Below are 20,716 nucleotides of genomic sequence, written 5' to 3' on the forward strand. Positions count from 1 at the left end.
CACTTTGGGGAAAAAAGCGTAGGCAGGTAAGTAGGTTAGGTTCGTTAGGTAGCTTCAGATGCCCGAAGGGCAAACCGCCCAGAAATAGGAGCCCCGCTTGCGGTGCTCCGATTTAAGTTGTGAAGGAAATGTTTTGGAAAAGAAACACATGTAGTGCGGTGGGACCATGGTAAAAATAAATTAAAATGCAAACATTGTCAAACTCCGGTTACGTAGGCGACCGAAAGAACTGGTCACTCTACAATCTAAAATAGTAGTACGATGCGGCTAAACGTTGGCCGCCTTATTGAAGAACGTATCGCAATGACAATCCGGCTAATCGTCGAACCGCCGCATTTCAAAACGCCCCTGTTTTTGATAACGGCTAGCCGTAATGTAATACGGCGGATTATACGATCTGACTACGACATATACATTTTTTGATAACTTTATACGTTTTCATTTTGAGTTTTAGTCGTGTGTCGATAGATGGCAGTAAATTTACAGTGACTACAAAATTTACAATGACAGGACCCCTCTATACTATCTATTCTTTTTGGTATGTATGTAAGCGGTGGTGGCCGAGTGGATCTGACGTCCGACTTTCAATCTCCAGGTCGTGGGTTCATATCCTATGAGGTTGTATCGTAAAACGGGGTCAACAGAAATCGCGGGGTGAATAAATAAATTTTGTACTTTTTCTTTCAAGTTGTTATATTTAAAAACGTACATCTCTAAAATTAGATTTTTTGGAATGCGTATATAGTAGACTATTTATTCTCTACATTGACACCAAAAGAACTTAATCAAACTGCCTAAAAGTTAGATTTTTTTGACTCTAAAGTAAGGTCTCGCCGAGGTAAGAAATGAAGCCTGTCTGAACTTTGTTCTAGCGGTAAATGCTTTGACATTATTATTTAGCTAAGGAAAAGTTAGCTAACCTGGTAATATAGTATCTGTCGTACCTAAATAATAAATAATATCACTAATTTTCTTTATAATAAAGCATTTTTTTTGCAAAAAACTAATAGGTAACTAGCAATTTTACGTGATAAAGGGGTCAGTGGACACGCATAGGGGGTGATTAGATACAACAAAGGGGTGTAAAGACACGCCTTAGGGGTTAAAGAAATGATAAAATAATTTTGTGTCAAATAGCTGTTTAACAGATATATATACCATTTGCCAATAGAGTATCAACATAATAATGACCAAATTCGATGCCTATGACAACTAAAACTTAATATTTCTATTCACCCCTTTCTTGTGTCTATCGACCCCGTTTTAAGGATATGGAGAAAACAGGTAGTTTTCTTTGATTTTCTCTGAATTGGGTAGGTAAATTATTTTTTCATAAATGCAAAATTGAAGAACTAACCAAGACACCAAAAAATGATAATTATCAAAAATTTTACTTTTATCATTTGTATTACTGGCGAAAATCGTCATGGAAGTTGAAAATCGTGTCTTTTCACCCCGTTTTACGGTATTTGTACCAATGAGTTTTGCGGAACTTATGTAGGGAATATCATTTGATATTTACTTTACCACTAGCTTTTCGGTGAAGGAAAACATCGTGAGGAAATCTGCAGACATCCGCGAAGAAATTCAAAGGTGTATGTGAAGTCCCCAACCCGCATTGGGCCAGCGTGGGGACTATAGCCTAAACCCTCTCGTTCTTGAGAGGAGGCCTGTGCCCAGCAGTGGGACGTATATAGGCTAAATTATGTATTATTTTATGTATGTATAAATTTTTTATTGTACAAAACACAAATTTATGGCTAACATTTCGTCGGGTGACAAGCAAAAGTCACTAAGTACTATTAAAAAAATTAAAGTAACAATGCACTTTATTACACTTGTAACACGGTTTATTGTCCAATAATTTCAATGGTGTTAGTTAGTGACTTTTGCTTGTCACCCGACGATTTGTTATGGTTTTGATATGACCTTGACACTAGTCTTTCATGTATTAGGCGTGAATGTACAAATGATTCTGAGTAAAATGAGCCCAAGAAGTCAATATTTTGAAGACATGAATGAAATGAACATTTTTTTGGAAAACGCTCAATAAGTAATAATAATAATCTTGAGCAATCTAGTTTGTGTATTCTGTATCGCGTAGAAGTCGTTAACATTTTTCACACGCATTCTCTTTCCTTAGAGCAATCTCTAGAGTCTCTAGAACCCACCGCCAAAAGTGTAAAAGTGTTTCAAATTACATGGTCCTACCTTCAACGGTTTAAGCGCTTGGCGGGGCGCTGTCTCTAGTATCTCTAACAGAATCGTTTTGTTCGCCTATTTCTATGTATTAGTTTTACCATATAAAACTAACACATTAAGAAATATATATGTTAAATAATTTTGTTCCATAATTGAACTAAAGCAAATATTCAAGAAAGGCCAATTTAAAGTTTAGTTTTAGGTACCGTATCTAGTACATCCATATAACAACGGATCTATATAAAGACCTGATCTAGGTCAGTCTGACTGCAATGCTGAGATAGCGAGAGCTGCAAATTTAGATAATCTTGATGGATTGAAGTTTTAACGGTGGCTTCGGAGAAATGATGTCAATTTTACTCGAGCCATTATCGTGGACCTTGAGGGGAAAAATAACATTGGATCTTATTTGATGTTTTACGTAACTTTAAACTTTGAGTTTTTTTATAACTACAAAATACAAAATAAAACCCACTAATTCAATGTACGTACATACGCCTGATATTCAGGCCTCAGACCTCAGTAAATAATTTAATGAACTGCTTTAATTACTATTTCAAGATTATCTTTATTAAATAACATGGTACAATAGATGTCCTAGCCCTGCAGAAAAACTCTTGTATTTTAAGTGTTTTCCTAAACGAGATTTTCCGAATTTCATATTTTTATTTCATTTTGTGAGTTTATGACGAAATAATATGATTATTACTACTTACTCAAAGTTTTCCAGTAGCTAATGAATGTATTTTATTCCAAAACCACAGTCACTTCATTAAGCCCGCAACTCGATGGAACCTAAACGGCTTAGCGACCGTATGACAACGAACACTGAGATATCCGAACGGTGAAATGTGATCGGTTTAAGCCAATTTTACGTGTGCCGCGTGTATTGTTGCACGTGCTCCATACGTCGTTCAATCACGAAGTGCCAGTTGAGCGCTTTGTGGAAACTGATCCCCAGATCTGTCACTTTGTTGGAGCAACTACGCCAATAATGTTCACCAGTAGACGTATGTTAGCGACCGTTATTTGACGTCATAAAATAACAGTGACTTTTTAACTTCGCGCGTTTGAAAATACAGACAATGTCATTATCTCGCAGTCTCGTATACGGTTACAGCTGTAGCTGTAACCAAAGATAATTTGAAATAGAGGAATATTTTCAAAGTAAATTATGTAGTCATCTTTCGATACAAATGATTAACACTTTTAGAACGCCATTTGACTTTGATCCTTAGTTTTTACTGATATGTGTATGTGTGAAAGTATCGCCGTCTAGTCGAGGACAAGCCAAAGGTATGGTGCCAAATTTTCAAGCGATGGCGCCATACCTTTGGCCTGCTCTCGAGTAAGTAAGAGTAAGATATAGTATTGGTGGCTTAGGACAACAACAACGTGGCTCCAACAAATTAGTACAATTAGGGCACTTACCAAGCTGCACAAGCTCCAAGCGTCTGTCAGTCACGAAATGCCATGGAAATGCTTTGCAGAAACTTGCCACGCCGATCCTTAGATCTGTCACTTTGCTTGAATTAGCCACAGCTCTGGCCTCGTTCAACGATTCGCAGCTGTCTTCTTTTGACTTCTGGCGCACGGGTACCGCGTTAATTTCATATCTGGAAGTTGATATTTGATTGAGAAAGGAACATTCAAATGTTTTTGATTAATGTTAACTCAGTGAGAAATAATATTGCAATGACGAAAGTGTGGCAGTGTCATTATTAATGTAATATTTGTATGAAAATACGACATGTATAATGACACACACTTTTTTTTATTAGCCTATGAGTGTGTCTCACTGCTGGGCAAAGGCCTCCACTCTCCCTTTCCAATCCTCCCTTTGCTGAGCAAGATCCCGCCAAACCCGCTGGAATGCATCCAAATCGTCCCGCCATCTCTTTCTCGGTCTGCCTCTGCCACGACTATTACCCTGCGGATGCCAGCTAGTGGCTATTTTGGCCTATCTGTCATAATGACACACCCTTGCTTTGTTGTATTCCAGCCAGTGAAGTTAGCTTAAACGTACTCTATAGTTGTGATAAACACTCGCTGCATGCAAAGCAATTAAAAGAGACAGGACGCACCCCGCCGCATAGGTGTGACAGAGAGCACACTACGTACTCGCGTGCAGCTAGAGTTAGACCAAGAAAAGTCTGCAGCGATTTTGATAGCCCACGCAGTGCAAGTGTTATTTCAAACGACATAATTTCATAGAAGTTTGACGTTTAAAATAACACTTGCACTGCGTGGGTTATCAAAATCGCTGCAGACTTTTCTTGGTCTAACTCTAGTGTTTGACTCAACTATTAAGCTCTCTGATTATTGCAGCGAAAAATGTAATATCAAGGACATTGACAATGTAACAAACTTTATTTTTCCCTTATTAATCACGTGAATATTTCTAACCGCTTTTGAGATACAGTTTGTTAAACATTAGTGCAAAAATCTGCATGTTTCAATCCTAGCAAGATCCTATTAATGACATGACATGTGTCAATTTAAAATGTAAATAGCTTTGTAAGTAGGGTTGTTACTGATATAAAAATATTTCATTTTAATGATTTTGTTTTACTTTTTAATCCAGCTTTACGATTATAATAACTCGATTGTAGATCACATAGATAACACTATCCTTTCATCTCAGTCCCTAGAAATTTTCCATCCTGTATACACACTTACAGATACAGAGTTCACACATATTATCCTTTATCGAGGGTGAAATCGTCACTGCGTGACAAAACCCCTTTAAAAAAATAGAAAAAAGAATCCTTTATCGAGCAAAAGTCTCACCTGAATCTTCTAGGGTCATTAGTATAACTTGTCAGTCTTATATCGGTCTGTGTATCATATAGCCTCCTGGCAATTGTCCTCAGACTCCCCACGAGGAGGTACGCCACCGGTTCGCTTTCCGTCGTCAGGTGTAGCTCGATCTTGTCCTCTTTCGATGTCGTGCAGACGAAGGCGGCCTCGTAGTCTTGAGAGTCGTCGTTTTGCGCGTCGTCCTGTGGAATAAATATAATACTAAAGACCAATCACGAAAATGTAAGAAACTTGGGGTTCGAACGCTAGAGTCATTATGTTAGATTTGTTTGCACCAAAGAGAATTTGAAATAGAGGCAGATTGTCAAAGTAAATTATGTAGCCACAGTATATTTACTGCCATCTTTCGACAGAAGATTAAAACTGTTAGAACGCCATTTGACTTTGATCCTTATTATTTCACTGATATGTGTTAATTTTTTAAATATTGAAATTAACGCCATCTACTCGACAGTAGGCCAAAGGTATGGTGCAATCTTTTCAAGCGATGGCGCCATAACCTCTAACTCCACTAGTAACTCTCTACATACTCTATTCACTTTGGTCTGCACCAACCGCTGATAAAACAAAAGAAACGGCACGTCGCGCACGGCCATATTGCATTTTTTTTACTACGGTAAATATGCCAACCTTGTACAATTTTTCTATATAGCATAGAATCTAGTTTAGTCTCTCGAGCTAGTTATAGTACATTGTAGGAGAGGACGGAAAAGCGCTAAAAGATGGACGAGTGAGTTTGAGGGCCGACACGTTAGTGGAGGCCCTCAAATAATACGAGTCCATCTTTAGTGTTTCCGGCCGAGGCATTACATAGTGCTTTTCACGACTACTGCGAGGAAATAAGAAAACATTTGCATAACTATAAGTACTAGCCCGCGATTTCTCTGGTAGCAAATTACTAGCCACTGCCTGTGCGTCTCTTGAATTTCGGTAGGCATCAGCGTAAAAATATAATTTTCTTCATTAGAAGAACTCATTTTTATAGCGAGCGTAGATACGTGTTTCTTGTATTTTTTAGTCAAAGACAATTTACACTATCCAATTCAGTGAGTATTTTCCCATCCCGCCTTTTTTACTTTTTTTATCACTTTTAAAAGGCGTTTCTCTGTTGTTTGCTTCAAACCGACTCTAAACTTAGAAGGGTTTTTGTTGAAAAACCACAAACAGCTACAAAAGTAAAAAACGCCTTAAGCGTGAATCGAACGAAATGACTGAATGAATGAATGGTTTTGACATTTCTTTTTTTTTTTAAACAAGAAATTGGTCCTATGAATAACCTAATTTTATTTTTGAAGGAAAAAGTTGCGCCAAAAAAGATCTTTTATTGATTTTTATGTTTTAAATTATACTCATTGCTGTAGCGAACCGTCACCAATGACAGATGATGATAACAATGAAACATTGTAGTGGTGGTTCAGGTGCTACAGCTATTGCCTATTTTCCAGCTTGGTTTTAGACCATCTTTTGCCACATTTCCGAACAGTGGCGTGAAAAAGTCTTTTCTCAGCTAAAGTATTTGCAGAAGTTAATTTGTCTATAACCTCACAGTATGCGACTGTGTACTATGTAGTGAACAATGAAAAAGAGTCGTAAAATATACAATATATTTCCATATGAAATGGCCCATTGTTGGTATCGTCCCGGTTGACAAGAAACATTGCGATAATATTTTATACCTAAAGCAACCTTGCAACATTGTCAAATATTTATTCTAGATAAGTATAATCTACCTACTTATTCGTAAACGTAACTAATCGAATTATGCCTTAGAGTTGAAGCTAAAACAAGTTAACAGAGTGGTTAAATAATAGCTAAATATAAAAATACTCAAATTCAATAAGTTTAAACATTTTAGAACTTGGCATTCTTCTGTTACTGGGTAATTTTAATAACGTTCCAAAAATGCTAAATCCTGTTACTTTGAGCCAAGTAGCTTTTTGCTGGTGCATCGTAAAAAGTGACGGAAATTAAAATGTAAATTTTACGTCATTATTAAGTGGAGTCAGCGTCGTAAACACTGCAACAAATGACGGTCAAAAACTTGTACCCACTTTTTAATGAATGTTACTTTTTATTATCCCCGCGGCTCCGTGTAATTTTCCCTCCCTCCAAAGGTAAAACACAGTCAAGCGTTTAATTGTACCGTTTATTGTATAGAAAGTATAGTCATACGGCAAAATTTTGACCGATAGTAATCGTAGCCCTGAAACTTAAGAATACGTCATAATACTTTACTACACTTACCTAAGGATACGTCAACTACCTACTGGCACAGAATAAATAATAGTACTAGGTTCAGAAGACTCACTCTCTAACAAAACGCGTCTGTTACTATCAGCAATGCTGAACGCTGGCGATAACATGTGTCGCAGTATCTGGCGAGTAATATCGTCTGAGACCTGTACGGCTACCACCAGTTTTGACATTGACATAACGCTCACGTTTACGTAACTTACTTTCTATGAATCTCGCTCGTACTCGCATATGCGAGCAATAGTGCAAGCGAGATGTACAGAAAGTAAATTACGTAGACGTGAGCGTTATGTCAATGTTGAAACTGATGGTAAAGGCTCTGTAGTGACAACAAGAACAGGAGCGCGGCGCTCGACGTACTCATCAACGGGTCGACCGGTACCTGTCGCGATACTCGAGCTACGGCAGCCGCCGCGCTTCTTAATCACTACTACATTGATACAAATGTAAACAATAGACAACCGTGTAGTGACGTTGCTTTGGAATAGGTACTTGGTCAAACACTTACAGCAATTGCCTCCAAGATTCCAATTTACACATTTCACCCTACATGAAATGATAAAGGTGTGCAAAAGTATTAAACGAAAGGACTCAAAAGATATAAACGATATGTCGACCCGCGTACTTGACTACCTGCCTCCAGTCGTTATATCCTTACTGTTAATGTTATTTAACCAATGTATTGATATAGGTAGATATCCTGATATTCTCAAGCAAGTAAAAATTCAGCCTGTGTATAAACGTAAAGGTGACATGCACGAACCTAAAAATTACCGCCCAATCTCAATAATCCCAGTCATGTCAAAAGTATTTGAGAGTTTGTTGTGTAAAAAAATAATGTATCACATAAGCACAAACGACCTAATGAATTGTCACCAGTATGCATACCAACCTGGTCGATCGACGTCGGACGCGGCTCGTGATGTGGTCTCGCGGGTTCTGGCCCACCTCGAGGGCGGGCGACAAGTCGCAGCAGTCTTCTGCGACCTGTCGCGCGCGTTCGAGATGATAGACCACTCCCTCCTCCTTAAAAAGCTATGTGTCTACGGCTTTGATGGAAGCTTCTACGACACAATCGCTTCCTTTTTAAAGGACCGTAAACAAAATACTTGCGTCCAAAACGCAAGGTCTCTGCTGGAACCAGTAGGCGGATGCGCAGTACCCCAAGGCTCGAGCATGGGAAACAACCTATTTCTCATGCTAATAAACGATATCACCTCTGCGTCGTCTGAGCCAGAATACGTTATATATGCCGACGATACATGTATCATAACTACACGCTGAAAACATTGATGATCTGGTTTCAAAACTGAGTCAAACCATGATAGAGGTAGATAAGTGGTTTTCTGCAAACGGAATGCTCCTCAATCTAGACAAAACAAACATTGTGCACTTCAGGTTAAGGAGCACTGACATATCCCAGCTAAATATTAAAATAAATAACATTAAAGTCCCACAAGTAAACCAAACTAAATATCTGGGATACTTAATCGACTCTGGACTTACATGGTCCCCGCACATTGATCGGTTGTGCAATTCGCTTTCGTCGGCATGTTTTGCCTTGTCTAGGCTCGCGCCCACCCTATCGGCAGATAACCTAAGAAAGGCCTATTATGGATACTTCCACTCGATTGCAATCCGCGGTGTTGACCTTTGGGGCCTGGCTGCGAGTCGGGACAGTGTATTCAAAGTACAAAAGCGGGCGCTGCGGATAATATCTAAGAAACCTTACGACCACCCAGCTAAGGAACTATTTACACACAACAAAGTGTTAACGCTACCATCGGTCTACATATATTAGCAGCGTGTCAGTACGTCAGGTCAAACCTCGCTAGGTATAAAACTAATTGTAGCCGCGCTGGGAATAACCGCAGACAGCCAATGCTGGTTGCCCCCGTAAAGAGACTAGCCAAACTCAGGAACTCACTCAGTGTCATTGGAGCAAAAATCTACAACTCAGTTCCGCCCGATATAAAATCAGCGAAATGTGACATTGAGTTTACCAGGAAACTTAAATCGCTACTAATTGCGCAGGCGTGATACAGCGTAGACGAGTTTCTTCGTGGAGATCATTAGCTTTAAGTAAAAAAATTAATATTTAATATTTATGGTGTTGAATGAATTACGTAGCTTAAGATTTGGTTGTAAATGTTATAATTTGTAAATATTAGTATTTTAATCTCTTTATGTACTTAAATATGTACAAAAACTTGACTTGTAAAACAACAAATTTTACCAATAAATAAATCAATCAATCAAAGCACAGATATGGCCGCTAGGTGGCGACAGCGCCACGCGCGGCCTATGGCAAACCCCAAAATTGGGGCCGAACGGATGTACTTTTAGCTACCTGTAGCAAAGCGACGAAATCGCGGAGTGAGCCACGCCTGCTACTGGACAAAGGGTTCCGCCAGGGTCGGTACCTATGGTTGCGGAAGAGTACTTCGGCGTTCCTGGGACCTCGCCGTATAGCAGCGAGGCGGCAACAGAGGGGTTTTAGTGGGTAAACCTGGGGTCTCATTAGCCCACAACAGGGAGTCCCACATAACCATCCCGGCCCGTCCCCGCGCCGGGTGGTATGCGTAAAGCATTTCCCCTCTTAAAAAAAAAAAAAAAAGGGTCGGTACCTATACAAAACGATCACGTATCGAATGCTATTTTGTTTGCACCCAATGGACAATCAAAGGCACAACTTTGTACGAGTATATAGTGATTGCTTAAATTTGATCATAACTTGAACTATCATAATTATATTTAGGATAATTTAATATACTAAAAATCATGACCTCTGAAAAAGACCTACAATTTACTTACCCAATTGTAGGTAGGTGGCAAGTAGTATGTGTTCGCTAGTGGCTAAATTATATACTATCCATTTTTTGTTACTCTTTCATCATTGTTTCAATTTAGTTGATTATACACGAATACATCATAGAAAACGTGAGCAATTTCAAAATGTTTTTACCTTATTATTAAACGATAACGTCTACAAAGTTTAGTCGTATTATAACTTTAACAGTGTAGAATGAAACTACCAGTACAGCTTTTATTCAGGTTCACCTTGTATGATAGTAAAGAAAGCTACTATATATTAGCAGAGCAGTTATAAAACTTCAAGAAGAAAAATACGGAACAAGATTTAAGTCCCATTTTTTATTAAACGCTTTCAAACTTTGGTGTTAAGAACTAAAAGCTCTATCGCCTCTAAATCTTTGCCATAAGGCGCCGCTTTTCTTCGTGTTTTTCAAGTTTATTATATTTTATGTTTGTGCAGGCAATAAAGGAAAAATATGTATAAGAACTAGAAAGTTTCCTTATTGCCTTTGTTCTCGACATCATCTGATTGATGTTGCATTCGCGTTTGTCTCAATATCTTAATACCCGCGTGATAGGACGACGATGTCCAGATTTGTTATCGTAAAGCCGTATAAGTCACTTTGCATGGCACAGTGAAACGCCATCTTGCTTGAATATGGCAGGTGACCGAGTATCGTCGCCACACAAAATACTATAACCAAGGTAACTTGCACTTTTGTTCAGGTGACGCTGCTTGCCACGACTGTTTGTGAGGTCAAAAACCAGCGGGGCAGCTAGGGATTTATGGGGACTCGCGAAAATAAAAAGGCTAAAGTAGCTTTGTTGATCCAAGAAACATTCGTGGCAAGCATCTGAGACAAGAATGGAATATTTTAATTTAATATACATTATATAGTATATTTGGCATTAAGCAGCGCAAAGGGAAGAATCGCTCCTGTATCAAAGATCTTTAGGTTAAGGAACCATTTAAATAAAGTATCTCACCTGGTCATGCAGAACGTCGTGTACACTGTCGAGCGTGTGCAGGAATTCGATGAGGTTGGTGCCTAGACATTTATACGCGCGCTCTATTCGACAGTTATGGGAGAATGCTGTTAGTATTAGATATTCCCCTAATTTCGCCATGAAGTCTTCCGTGCTTACACCTGTAACAAACAATAAATGATTATTATTATTGGTACCAGTTGGGGTACCTAATGATAGGTTTTTTTATATAATAGTGTTATGTTCCTGGAAAAGCGGCGCTATCGGTATACACGTTGTTTCCGGGTGTGTAATTGTTCTAGTCTGGATATGGTGTTTGTGTTTTGTGATTGTGAAGTCTAGTATGTGTGTGTGTGTGCGTGTGTGTGTGTGTGTGTGTGTGTGTGTGTGTGTGTGTGTGTGTGTGTGTGTGTGTGTGTGTGTGTGTGTGTGTGTGTGTGTGTGTGTGTGTAGTGTGAAGTGATTTGAAACGGAAGAGATAGGTATAATAGGTATCAAGATCAATAAGATCATGTTATATGAACGACCACTTCTGGAAATTATTTGATATTGTAATGCTCTTTAAAATCATAGTAATCGCTGGGATAGATTTCAATCCATAACCTAACCTTTTCCCTTATTATACATGGTGTGTCTGACCATGGGGCTTTAAATCCAGGGCTTGATTTTACTCGCTAAACTGAGCTACTTTTACTATGGGACCAACCCTAAAATCGGGGAATTTTTTTTGGCTTTTCCATAGAAAACGTCGACATCTGATCAGCCAAAATGTATGAAAATGTAAAAACATTTTTCGGGATTTCGGGGTTGGTGCCATAGTAAAAGTAGCTCAGTTTAGCGAGTAGAATCGAGCCCTGGATTTAAAGCCCCATGGTCAGTAACACACAGTAGAAAACACTGACGTATATATATAGAAGCCTTTCACATCGCAATATACACGAAATTAAATCAAGGCAAAATATGATGTCACTTTATTGCTATTGTCTTCAAATCAAACTTTATTGTTCTAAAAATACCCTAAAGGTAAGTTACGGAAACCTTTTCCTTTCATCACGAAGGTTTGAATGGAAAACATCTTATATGCTATTGAGTTACGAAGGTCCGTATCCATTACGAAACTTGGTGCCAAGTAAACTGTGAATTAACTTAGTGACAGTAATTTTGTTTGCTACAGACTACAGACGTTAATATAATAAGGAAGAACACGAGTATTTAAGTTAATTTGTATCACTCAAGTAAAAGGTCGCTGCTCTTGAGCAAAACTTTGAGTTTAGTTCTTTACAAATACGACCCAACGGTTTCGTACTGACCTACTGCTTGATTCGAACTTATACGTCTATTAATATATCTAGAAACGATATGGATTAGATGTGTCAGTGTAAAAAGTGACGGTTTTGTTTGAAGAAACGTCACATTTGACACTGACATATCTAATCCATATCGTTTCTAGATCTATTAACTGACGTATCTTAAAGTTCGAATCAGGCCGCTAGTGTGATAGGGCGGCTTTGAATTGATCACTTGGCAAAAAAGATGCTTTTCCTTGACCTCTTCCTAATTTATTCTTATTTTTCTTTTTCTACATTAAAATCCAATCTGAAGCCGTATCGACATTTTTCCATTCACCTTGTCTTAACTATATCTGCAAAATACTTAAGGCTGATTTAGACGGCGCGCGAACTCGCATGCGATTTTAGTTACATTGCGGACTGTTGGTTACGTCCAATTCAACCGACCAATCAAAACCCGCAATGTTATGAAACTCCCATGTGAGTTCTCGCAACGTCTAAATGAGCCCTTATCCTGACCCTTATTTACTTAAAATGTCCACGGAATGAGTAGAATGCATTTTGCTGTTGTTGTTGCGAACAGCTGTTCAATAAATGCATCGGGTCTAAGCGGCTTGGCAGGAACGATGAGTCACCATTGCCGGCCTTATCTCAGTTATCTCCTCCGGTAGTTAGTGGCAGTGACATTAGTAATTAAACCAAACTGTCTAGTTACTAAGTACTAAACTTAGCCTAGTGCACTTAAGGTTTAAGGTAACCCACGAACAAGTGCTTCAGTTAAGTGGTTTGCTTATATTTCTATCTGATATGTCGTGTGATCTGATGAAATGTCGTTAAACCACTCGGCATAATTGGAATGTGGTGAGCCGCGATCGGTTGCACAGATTTTCAATAGGATTTAACTAAAGCTTTAATTGATTTCGAATCATGATTTCCACATGGCGGCTTTGTCGGTCATATAAAATAATAATTGGATAGCTCAGTGTTTACTATTTAAAACATAGTAAGTACTTACGGCATCTTTACCTAATGTAAATCTATAGCTTATGATCTTAGTTCTGATGCATCAGGCGTCAAAGGCCCTCTACGGTCCGGGACTTCATGGATAGACTCGATAAAACCCAGGATTTAAACCTGTGACCTCCGGATTGAAAGTCGGACGTCATATTCACTCGGCCACTCCACCATTCCCAAAATGTTCACAATTCTCAAAAACGTTTAATTCGTCATTTTCCGGTTTTCCTTTGCTGTTTCCTGTTTGCATCTTGAAGGAGCCCGGGGTCTGGCGGCCTTCCGCGAACACCGTAGTTTACAAATTGCGGGCATCTTTCTCTGTCACCCTAATTACGACTTACATTAATTGGAGTAAAAGAGTGAGATGCCCTGCCCGCAATTTGCGAACTTCGGTGTTTGCAGTAGGCCCTCTGATTTGGCAACCTAATCACAAAATCTGACGACTGCGATAACTTACAGTATCAGACGTTAATTTACGGATTTTCTCTTTACCTAATGCGAATTCAATAAAGCCATAGTTTTTACGAAAGTGACTACCATCTGACCGTCTTAGGATTGAAAACGGGGCCTGTTTGGAATTAGTCCGGTCTTGTCACCATATTTTTGTAGAACGAAAAGCAGCCTAGTTACCGAAAAGACACCAGATAAGTTCAAGATCTATCGGTATCGATAATTATTAGCCTCTAAATTAGGGAATGCAAATCGGTTATAACCGAAACCGAAATATTCGGTTATAACCGAATATTTTGACAAAATTTCATAACCGAATATTGGAAACTCGAATAACCGGTTACGGTTATTTTCGGTTATTTATTTATGACTTAAATTGTATGTTTTTATCATCAAATGACTACAAAATCCTGCCATTTTTGGCTGTGACGCATGTGACTATAATTTTTGTCATTCGTGGACTTTAATAACAAAAATATACCAAATTTACTTCCCTTATTAATGAAATATTTTTATTGAATATTGTATCACGTTCAAGGTCATATTTTACTTTTACTGTATTTGGTGTGTTTTATTAAAAAACGAAGACTTTTACTCACATTCCCTAATACTGTAGGTACTAAAACAAAGATTTTTGTATTTTTTTAATTACTTCATTGTAAATGTATAATTTTTCGTCTAAAATAACCGTAACCGATTATAACCGATATTCGGTTATTTTTCGGGCATAACCGTAACCGAAACCGGTTATGAAGTTTGGCCGGTTATTGCATTCCCTACTCTAAATCTCGGTTTATGGAAGACTTTTCGCAAAATTATAGTTCGCCTGATTACCATACTGTAATACTTTATTTAGTGTATAGACAAGGCGGATATAATTTCCTTTTAAACAAAAAACATTAATCACAATTTAGGATATTGTGTAAAAGTTACTCATACTAACATTAATCTCGACGGACAGCTTTAAACTCCAAATAACAAAGGGCTTATAAGGCAGGAGAACACCAGGATTTAGTCCGTTTTCAGTTGGACTCTGGATTTAACTCCTACGCGAATTGGCAAAGTTTAATTGTACTGATTCCGATTAGATTGTAAGTTTAGGACCTTTTGGTAGAGCCCTATTACTGTAGGTACAATTAGGTACATATTATGTATCTAGTAATTACGTAATAGGGAGCAATTGTTTTTATAACCAACTGGGTCGGTTGAGAAACGGGCCCCTGGAATCGTCTGTGAATCACTAGAAGTACCTAATCATGATATAAGCATGATATAATCATGAAACTGTATTCAGATATTACAATTTGTTAAAGTATTGATACTGACAAACTCTACCTATGTAACTTAATATCAGGATTTTTTTTTCTTCTCTACCTAGGTATGTAACTTACTAATGTATGTCTAATTTAAGATCCTAGAGATTGTTCGAAAAGTGTATACATGTTTATGATACTGACTATGTATAGTATGTATTAACAGTATAATAGTCTTGGCATTAGTAGCTGTAAACTTATAATGTGTGACGGCGGATCTGCTTCAGCTTCGCGTCACTAACTGGCAGGAAGTTGCGCAGGATCGAGACAGGTGGCACGCTCTCGTTTCGGAGGCCAAGATTCTCTTTGGATCGCTGAGCCAAAATTGTTAGTTAGTTAGTTAGTTAGAACCGGGTTCCTGGACACGGCTCGCAGTGCATCTCGCACGCCAATGAACGCGAGCAATCTTGTCGTAGAAATACCAAAACCTTAGCGGATTTCAAAATCAGAATACTAATCATGGTTGAGCTTATTTTAAGTGAAAAGTATACTTACTATCAGTCGCACGTACCGCATCATATATTTCTTGTAAATACGCGTAATTTCTGCATGTCCTGACGTCGTCTGGTAATCTTCTTCTGCGAACAAAAATAACAGAGAGTTTATTAGTGAATTCGCTTTTGGCTTAAACGTGAGTGGAACGTCTTGAAAAACCCGAATGGGTCAGATCAAAAACCAGATGTAACAGGAAGTGTTATGGCACGGTGGCTATATTATCTGCGACTACGCAATGTAGCTTGGATAGGAAGATTAAATGCCGAATAGTACAAGTGTCCAAATGCGAAGACTGAAGGCTGAGCGTAGAGCTGAAAGCTCGGCTTTTCCACAACTTGCTTAAAAACGTAACAATAGTACAAGTACCTAATCAATCAATAGTGCAACACAACTACCATTGCGGCTGTGTACCAGATACAACCTAGTAGAATTTTTTGTCTTCAGTCCGACTCTTGCTGTATTCCCAGTAGCTAACGGTTCAATATTTAAATGGCCACAATAATAATGAAATGAAATTAAATGAATTTTTTTATTTCAGGCAACTAATGGCCCATACATAAATACCTTAAAACTAGCATACATATTATATAAAAATATATTTTAAAACTAAACTTTAAAAACTAAACATTACATATCACATTATGGCTGCGATGCATTACGCAACCCCGCAGTGTCAGGGAGCCGGCCGCGGAACCGCCGAAACTTGACACCCTTCGGCCAAAACTCCTCCTTGGTGAAGGTCGCTAGATGGTCAGTCGGAACGCTCACCACAAACGAATTAAAATTTGCATTGTGTCGAGATTCCAACTTTGCGACCCTCAGGATGAATCCGGTCTTCGTTTTCACATACTTTACGATGTCATCGACCTTCGTAAGGTAATGTAGACGGGACACATACAGCAGCGTCGACGGTGTTGCAGGACGCAGCAAATGGTTCGTTCCAGTCGGTGCGGTACCACACTGATTCTGACGAGCCGGTTTTCTTCTCTTCTCCACCTTCTTGAAACCGTCCTCGTCACATCGCGACTCCCTTAGAGTCGGCTGTGATTGGTTCAATTCAATTCAATTCAATTCAATGGTCCTTGTGAACAGGATCACGAAGGCTCTGCACACCTTTCTTCGGCCGCTGCTTAGGCTTGGACACAGCAGGCGGCTTAGCGGCAGTAGCAGCGTAGGAACGTTTCGGGGTTAACGTACTCTCGCGTGACGTGCGCGTCTCCGGTGACGTAGACGGGCGGGCGGCGGGGCGCGGGTCGGCGGTCGCCTGCTCAGCAATCGCCGACGCATCCAAATTCGCGGGTTCAAAACCGCCGATGGACACATTCCGCGCAACGTGACACACGGCTATGTTAGAGGTATCTGACCTACATTCCGAATGTGTGCTACGTAATAACGCCAATTCGGAACGTAGCCCACTGATGGTATTATTAGATACCTCTAACTTAGCCTGCACTTCTGCCAGACTCGTCTTCAGGAATGTTATGTCCTTCAGCAGCCTGGTGACGTCGACGTGATCAAAGGTAACCGGCGGTAACCGGTCTAGCCGCTTCGCAACGAAGGCAGGCACATCGTCTGGATCGGTCTCCTTGAACAGTTTTATTATGTCCTGGAGACTCTTCACGCCCCCATCCCTCCGACGGGATGGCATCTGGTCAGTTTTGCCGAGCGTCTGGAAGAGCAGCGCCTTGTCACTGCAAATGTCGTCTTCACTGAAACTTGATTTGCAGATCTGCCTGATGCTGACTTCATCCATGGTGTCTACGGCGTTCTGTACAAACGCCAGTAATTCATTCGCCATGAGTTGTTGCGAACTCATTGCGAAAAGTACGGGGCAGCGACCTAAGTCACGCCGATCGCGAATAAATATGTTATTCGATATTATGCAGTGAAGCGCGTCCGATTCCAAGCGCGCATCACACTGCACTGAATAATGTAGAGGTATTTTACGGCCCCGTCACAACTGATAAAGGATGAGTCACGTTAGACCGGGCCGGAGCTTCCGGCGCATCGTTTTCTATGGAAAGCATCACGTGATCGCATGTCATGTCATAGAAAAGTAAGCGCAGGAAGCTCCGGCCCGGACACGGCCCGGTCTAACGTGAGTCATCTTTAAAGAGAAAGTCACGGCAGCGCGAGCGGCGGCCATACGGGGGCCCTAAAGGTCGGATCGATGTGTCACACTCCCTCCCATGGGCGCAAAGTCGTGGCCGGGCTGTTACGGGAAGTTTGGCGACTGATAAAGGTGTCTTGACTACAAATAATTTTCTTTATACAATACGTTTCTCGATAAAATGGCGGGAAACTCTTGTTTGAATTATTTTACTGCTGTTTTATAACTCGTAAAGTAACCTACAATGAACCAACTACGTATTTGTATCTCCAAGTCAGGGATGTTCAGTTGCGGATGTAGATTTAGTGACATCCGCGGATGCGGATGTCATGATTAGGTACTTAAAAAACGTCAAATATTACATTTTAGTAGTAAAAAAAACGAAACGTTTAGTATTTGAGCAAGAATATTAAAAAAAAAAAATTATCTGATATTTCATAAAAAAGCATGCATATTTACAAACTTAACTACTAATCTACGTATACGTATAGGTACGTTATATTTATTAAACAGTAACTTGGGCGACGTTAGGGCAAATCCGCCACTGTTATGTAGATGTACGAGTAGACGATTTCGTTATAGGTAATGACGAAATTACGTAGCACTTACTCCGCCTCTAAGACGCTCCTGTACCGACTTATTCGACATCCGCATCCGCATTAAGCTCCGCATAGATTTTATGCGGATGCGGATTTTGAAAATAATGCGGAAGTTCCGTGGTTGCGGATGCGGATGCGGATATACGCAACATCCCTGTTCCAAGTAGTTATTTTGTATACTTACAGGCAGTTGTATCTGTCGTAGTGCTCCGCTTGATTCTTCGTTAATGACGTCACAGCTGCGTGGAGGGACTCGTTCTGTGGACAAAGAAATTGCGACTTTAGCCTCATAATTACACGGCACAGATTCGTTCGCAGGCATTGGCCTCGTTTTGTGATAGTGTAAACAAATTAAGCGAGACCTTTTGGTTAGGTAGGTGCCTCGTTATGGGACTATGTTTAGAAAGGTGTACGAGCTAGATTCATCATAGATAGGTACCTACGCCGTTATAGTCAATCACTCTCTAACATTGAATACAAATGAATAGACGTACCTACCTCCTTTTATTTACCTACAGTAAACAGGTCTATCAAATTACTCCTAATAGCGTATGTGGCTTTACTCTTCGAAATATATTACATAGTACTAATAATATTTTTTGTGCTTCGTTGAAAAACATTAATAAGCTAATGGATAAAATTCCCGCAAAGAAAAAAAAAAACATTATTATATTATATGAAAAATATGTAACGTAATATTCTTCTGACGTTGCTGTCACATCGCGTTTAAGCCAAAAATTACAGACACCAGAAAAATAATCTTATATCAAAAATTACGTGGCAGCTAGACAGAGATAGAAATAGTGTTGACGTCTCGCATAAAAAACATAGGTCACTGAAGCATCACTTTACGTGACACGCAAGGAAAACGTAAGGAAAGATAGACAATGTGTTTTCAGAAAATGTAGTTACATTGAATGTGTAGCGCAAATATGTTAGGCTGGGGTCTTACACTTAGCGATTCACAAGCTTAAGATTTTCTTTACTGAAAAGTATCAAAACTGTCGGTAAGTCAAATGTAGCAGTAGAGTTAGCCCAAGAAAAATCTTCAACTATTTTGATAGCATAAGTGTTATTAATACGTCATAATTTCATAGAAGATTGACGTTTAAAATAACACTTGCACTGCGTGTGCTATCATAATCGTTGCAGACTTCTCTAGGTCTAACTCTAGTAGTAGGTAACAACCCGAATAGCCAAATTCATCTTATATTCCTAGGAACCTAGATTGTATCGAAATCCTTGTTGATTAATGTGAAATTGGATGGTATTATTTGTAAGCCACGGTCGGTCACTTTGTTACTAGGAAATGTTGGTCGTTATTCATTAGTTTGTGGAGCCATTAAATTCACCGATTAATATTCATTTCTTACTACCATTACGTTCATCAATCATAGAATCCATTGTTTACTGCTGAACCCTAGACTAACATCATTCATTATTCATGACAATTTTTTGTTTAATGTATGCTTATGAAATATATCATGTCCGAGTAAACAAGATCTTTTATTTGCCTGCCATGAACTAATCTTTAAATAATCTCTATACTATATTAATAGTTTGGCACTTGTTCAGTTCCAAGCTCTGTGATAAAACTTACGGATAAGTGGGAGAGAAAACCGCTGGTACTTATACATTTGAATTCCCTGTCGTTATGTACTGGTCACCGGCAATAGTCAATACTCCGCTCATCACGTCCGACGTGTTGCCTCTCTGCCGCACTTGTAAATTCGTACATAAGTATGACAGGAAAGCAACACGTCGAACGTGGTTTGCAGTAGGCTCTCTGATTTGTTCTCAAAGTTGTATGATATGTTACCAAAAATGGCCAAAATTACTATTTTAATCTACCTGTAAACGACACTACACTATTGTTTTAACGTGGATCTGTCTCAATTGATTTATAATTTGTGAAATGTGATTGATGAGATGGCGTGTGAACAATGGACAGATTGATTGATTAATGTCCGGGTAATCTATCACGGTATTGATTTACGAATCGTGGATGGTTTTCGATCAACTTCCTTAAGATCATCTTGCTTCAAATTTAACTTTGAAACTTTATTAGATTATGTTGCTATAAAACAATGTTTACCAATAATACGACGACTAAGAATTGTCAAGATCGTGTATCACGTATTTCAAAATAGTTAAGCTTGTCTGTGCTTGATAGATAGTTTTATTGAACGTACTTTTCAAAACACTATAGGGTCTGTGCGGAAAGAGAAGAGTCGTAGAATGTATGGGCTCCCCTACATTTCACGAATCGTCTCTTTCCGCACAGACTCTATTATATTTATAATGCCTGTAATATTTTACCATTTACCTGTGTAATGTATACGAAGCATTTTAAATAGAGAGATTTGATGC

The 20,716-nt window shown here is 39.1% G+C and overlaps 1 protein-coding gene across 1 annotated transcript in view; it reads right to left on the minus strand.

Moving 5' to 3' along the window:
- LOC134794892 (head-specific guanylate cyclase) overlaps positions 1–20,716 on the minus strand; it is a 123,783-nt gene that overhangs the window by 45,258 nt on the left and 57,809 nt on the right. The window contains exons 2-6 of the mRNA XM_063766731.1: positions 18,531–18,604; positions 15,638–15,720; positions 11,077–11,237; positions 4,993–5,204; positions 3,634–3,818 (exon numbers count right to left, since the gene is read on the minus strand). Coding sequence (XP_063622801.1) covers positions 3,634–3,818; positions 4,993–5,204; positions 11,077–11,237; positions 15,638–15,720; positions 18,531–18,604 — 715 coding nt within the window. The remainder of the gene's footprint in view (positions 1–3,633; positions 3,819–4,992; positions 5,205–11,076; positions 11,238–15,637; positions 15,721–18,530; positions 18,605–20,716) is intronic.

The sequence above is a fragment of the Cydia splendana genome, chromosome 11, assembly GCF_910591565.1.
Source record: "Cydia splendana chromosome 11, ilCydSple1.2, whole genome shotgun sequence".
Classification (NCBI taxonomy): domain Eukaryota; kingdom Metazoa; phylum Arthropoda; class Insecta; order Lepidoptera; family Tortricidae; genus Cydia; species Cydia splendana.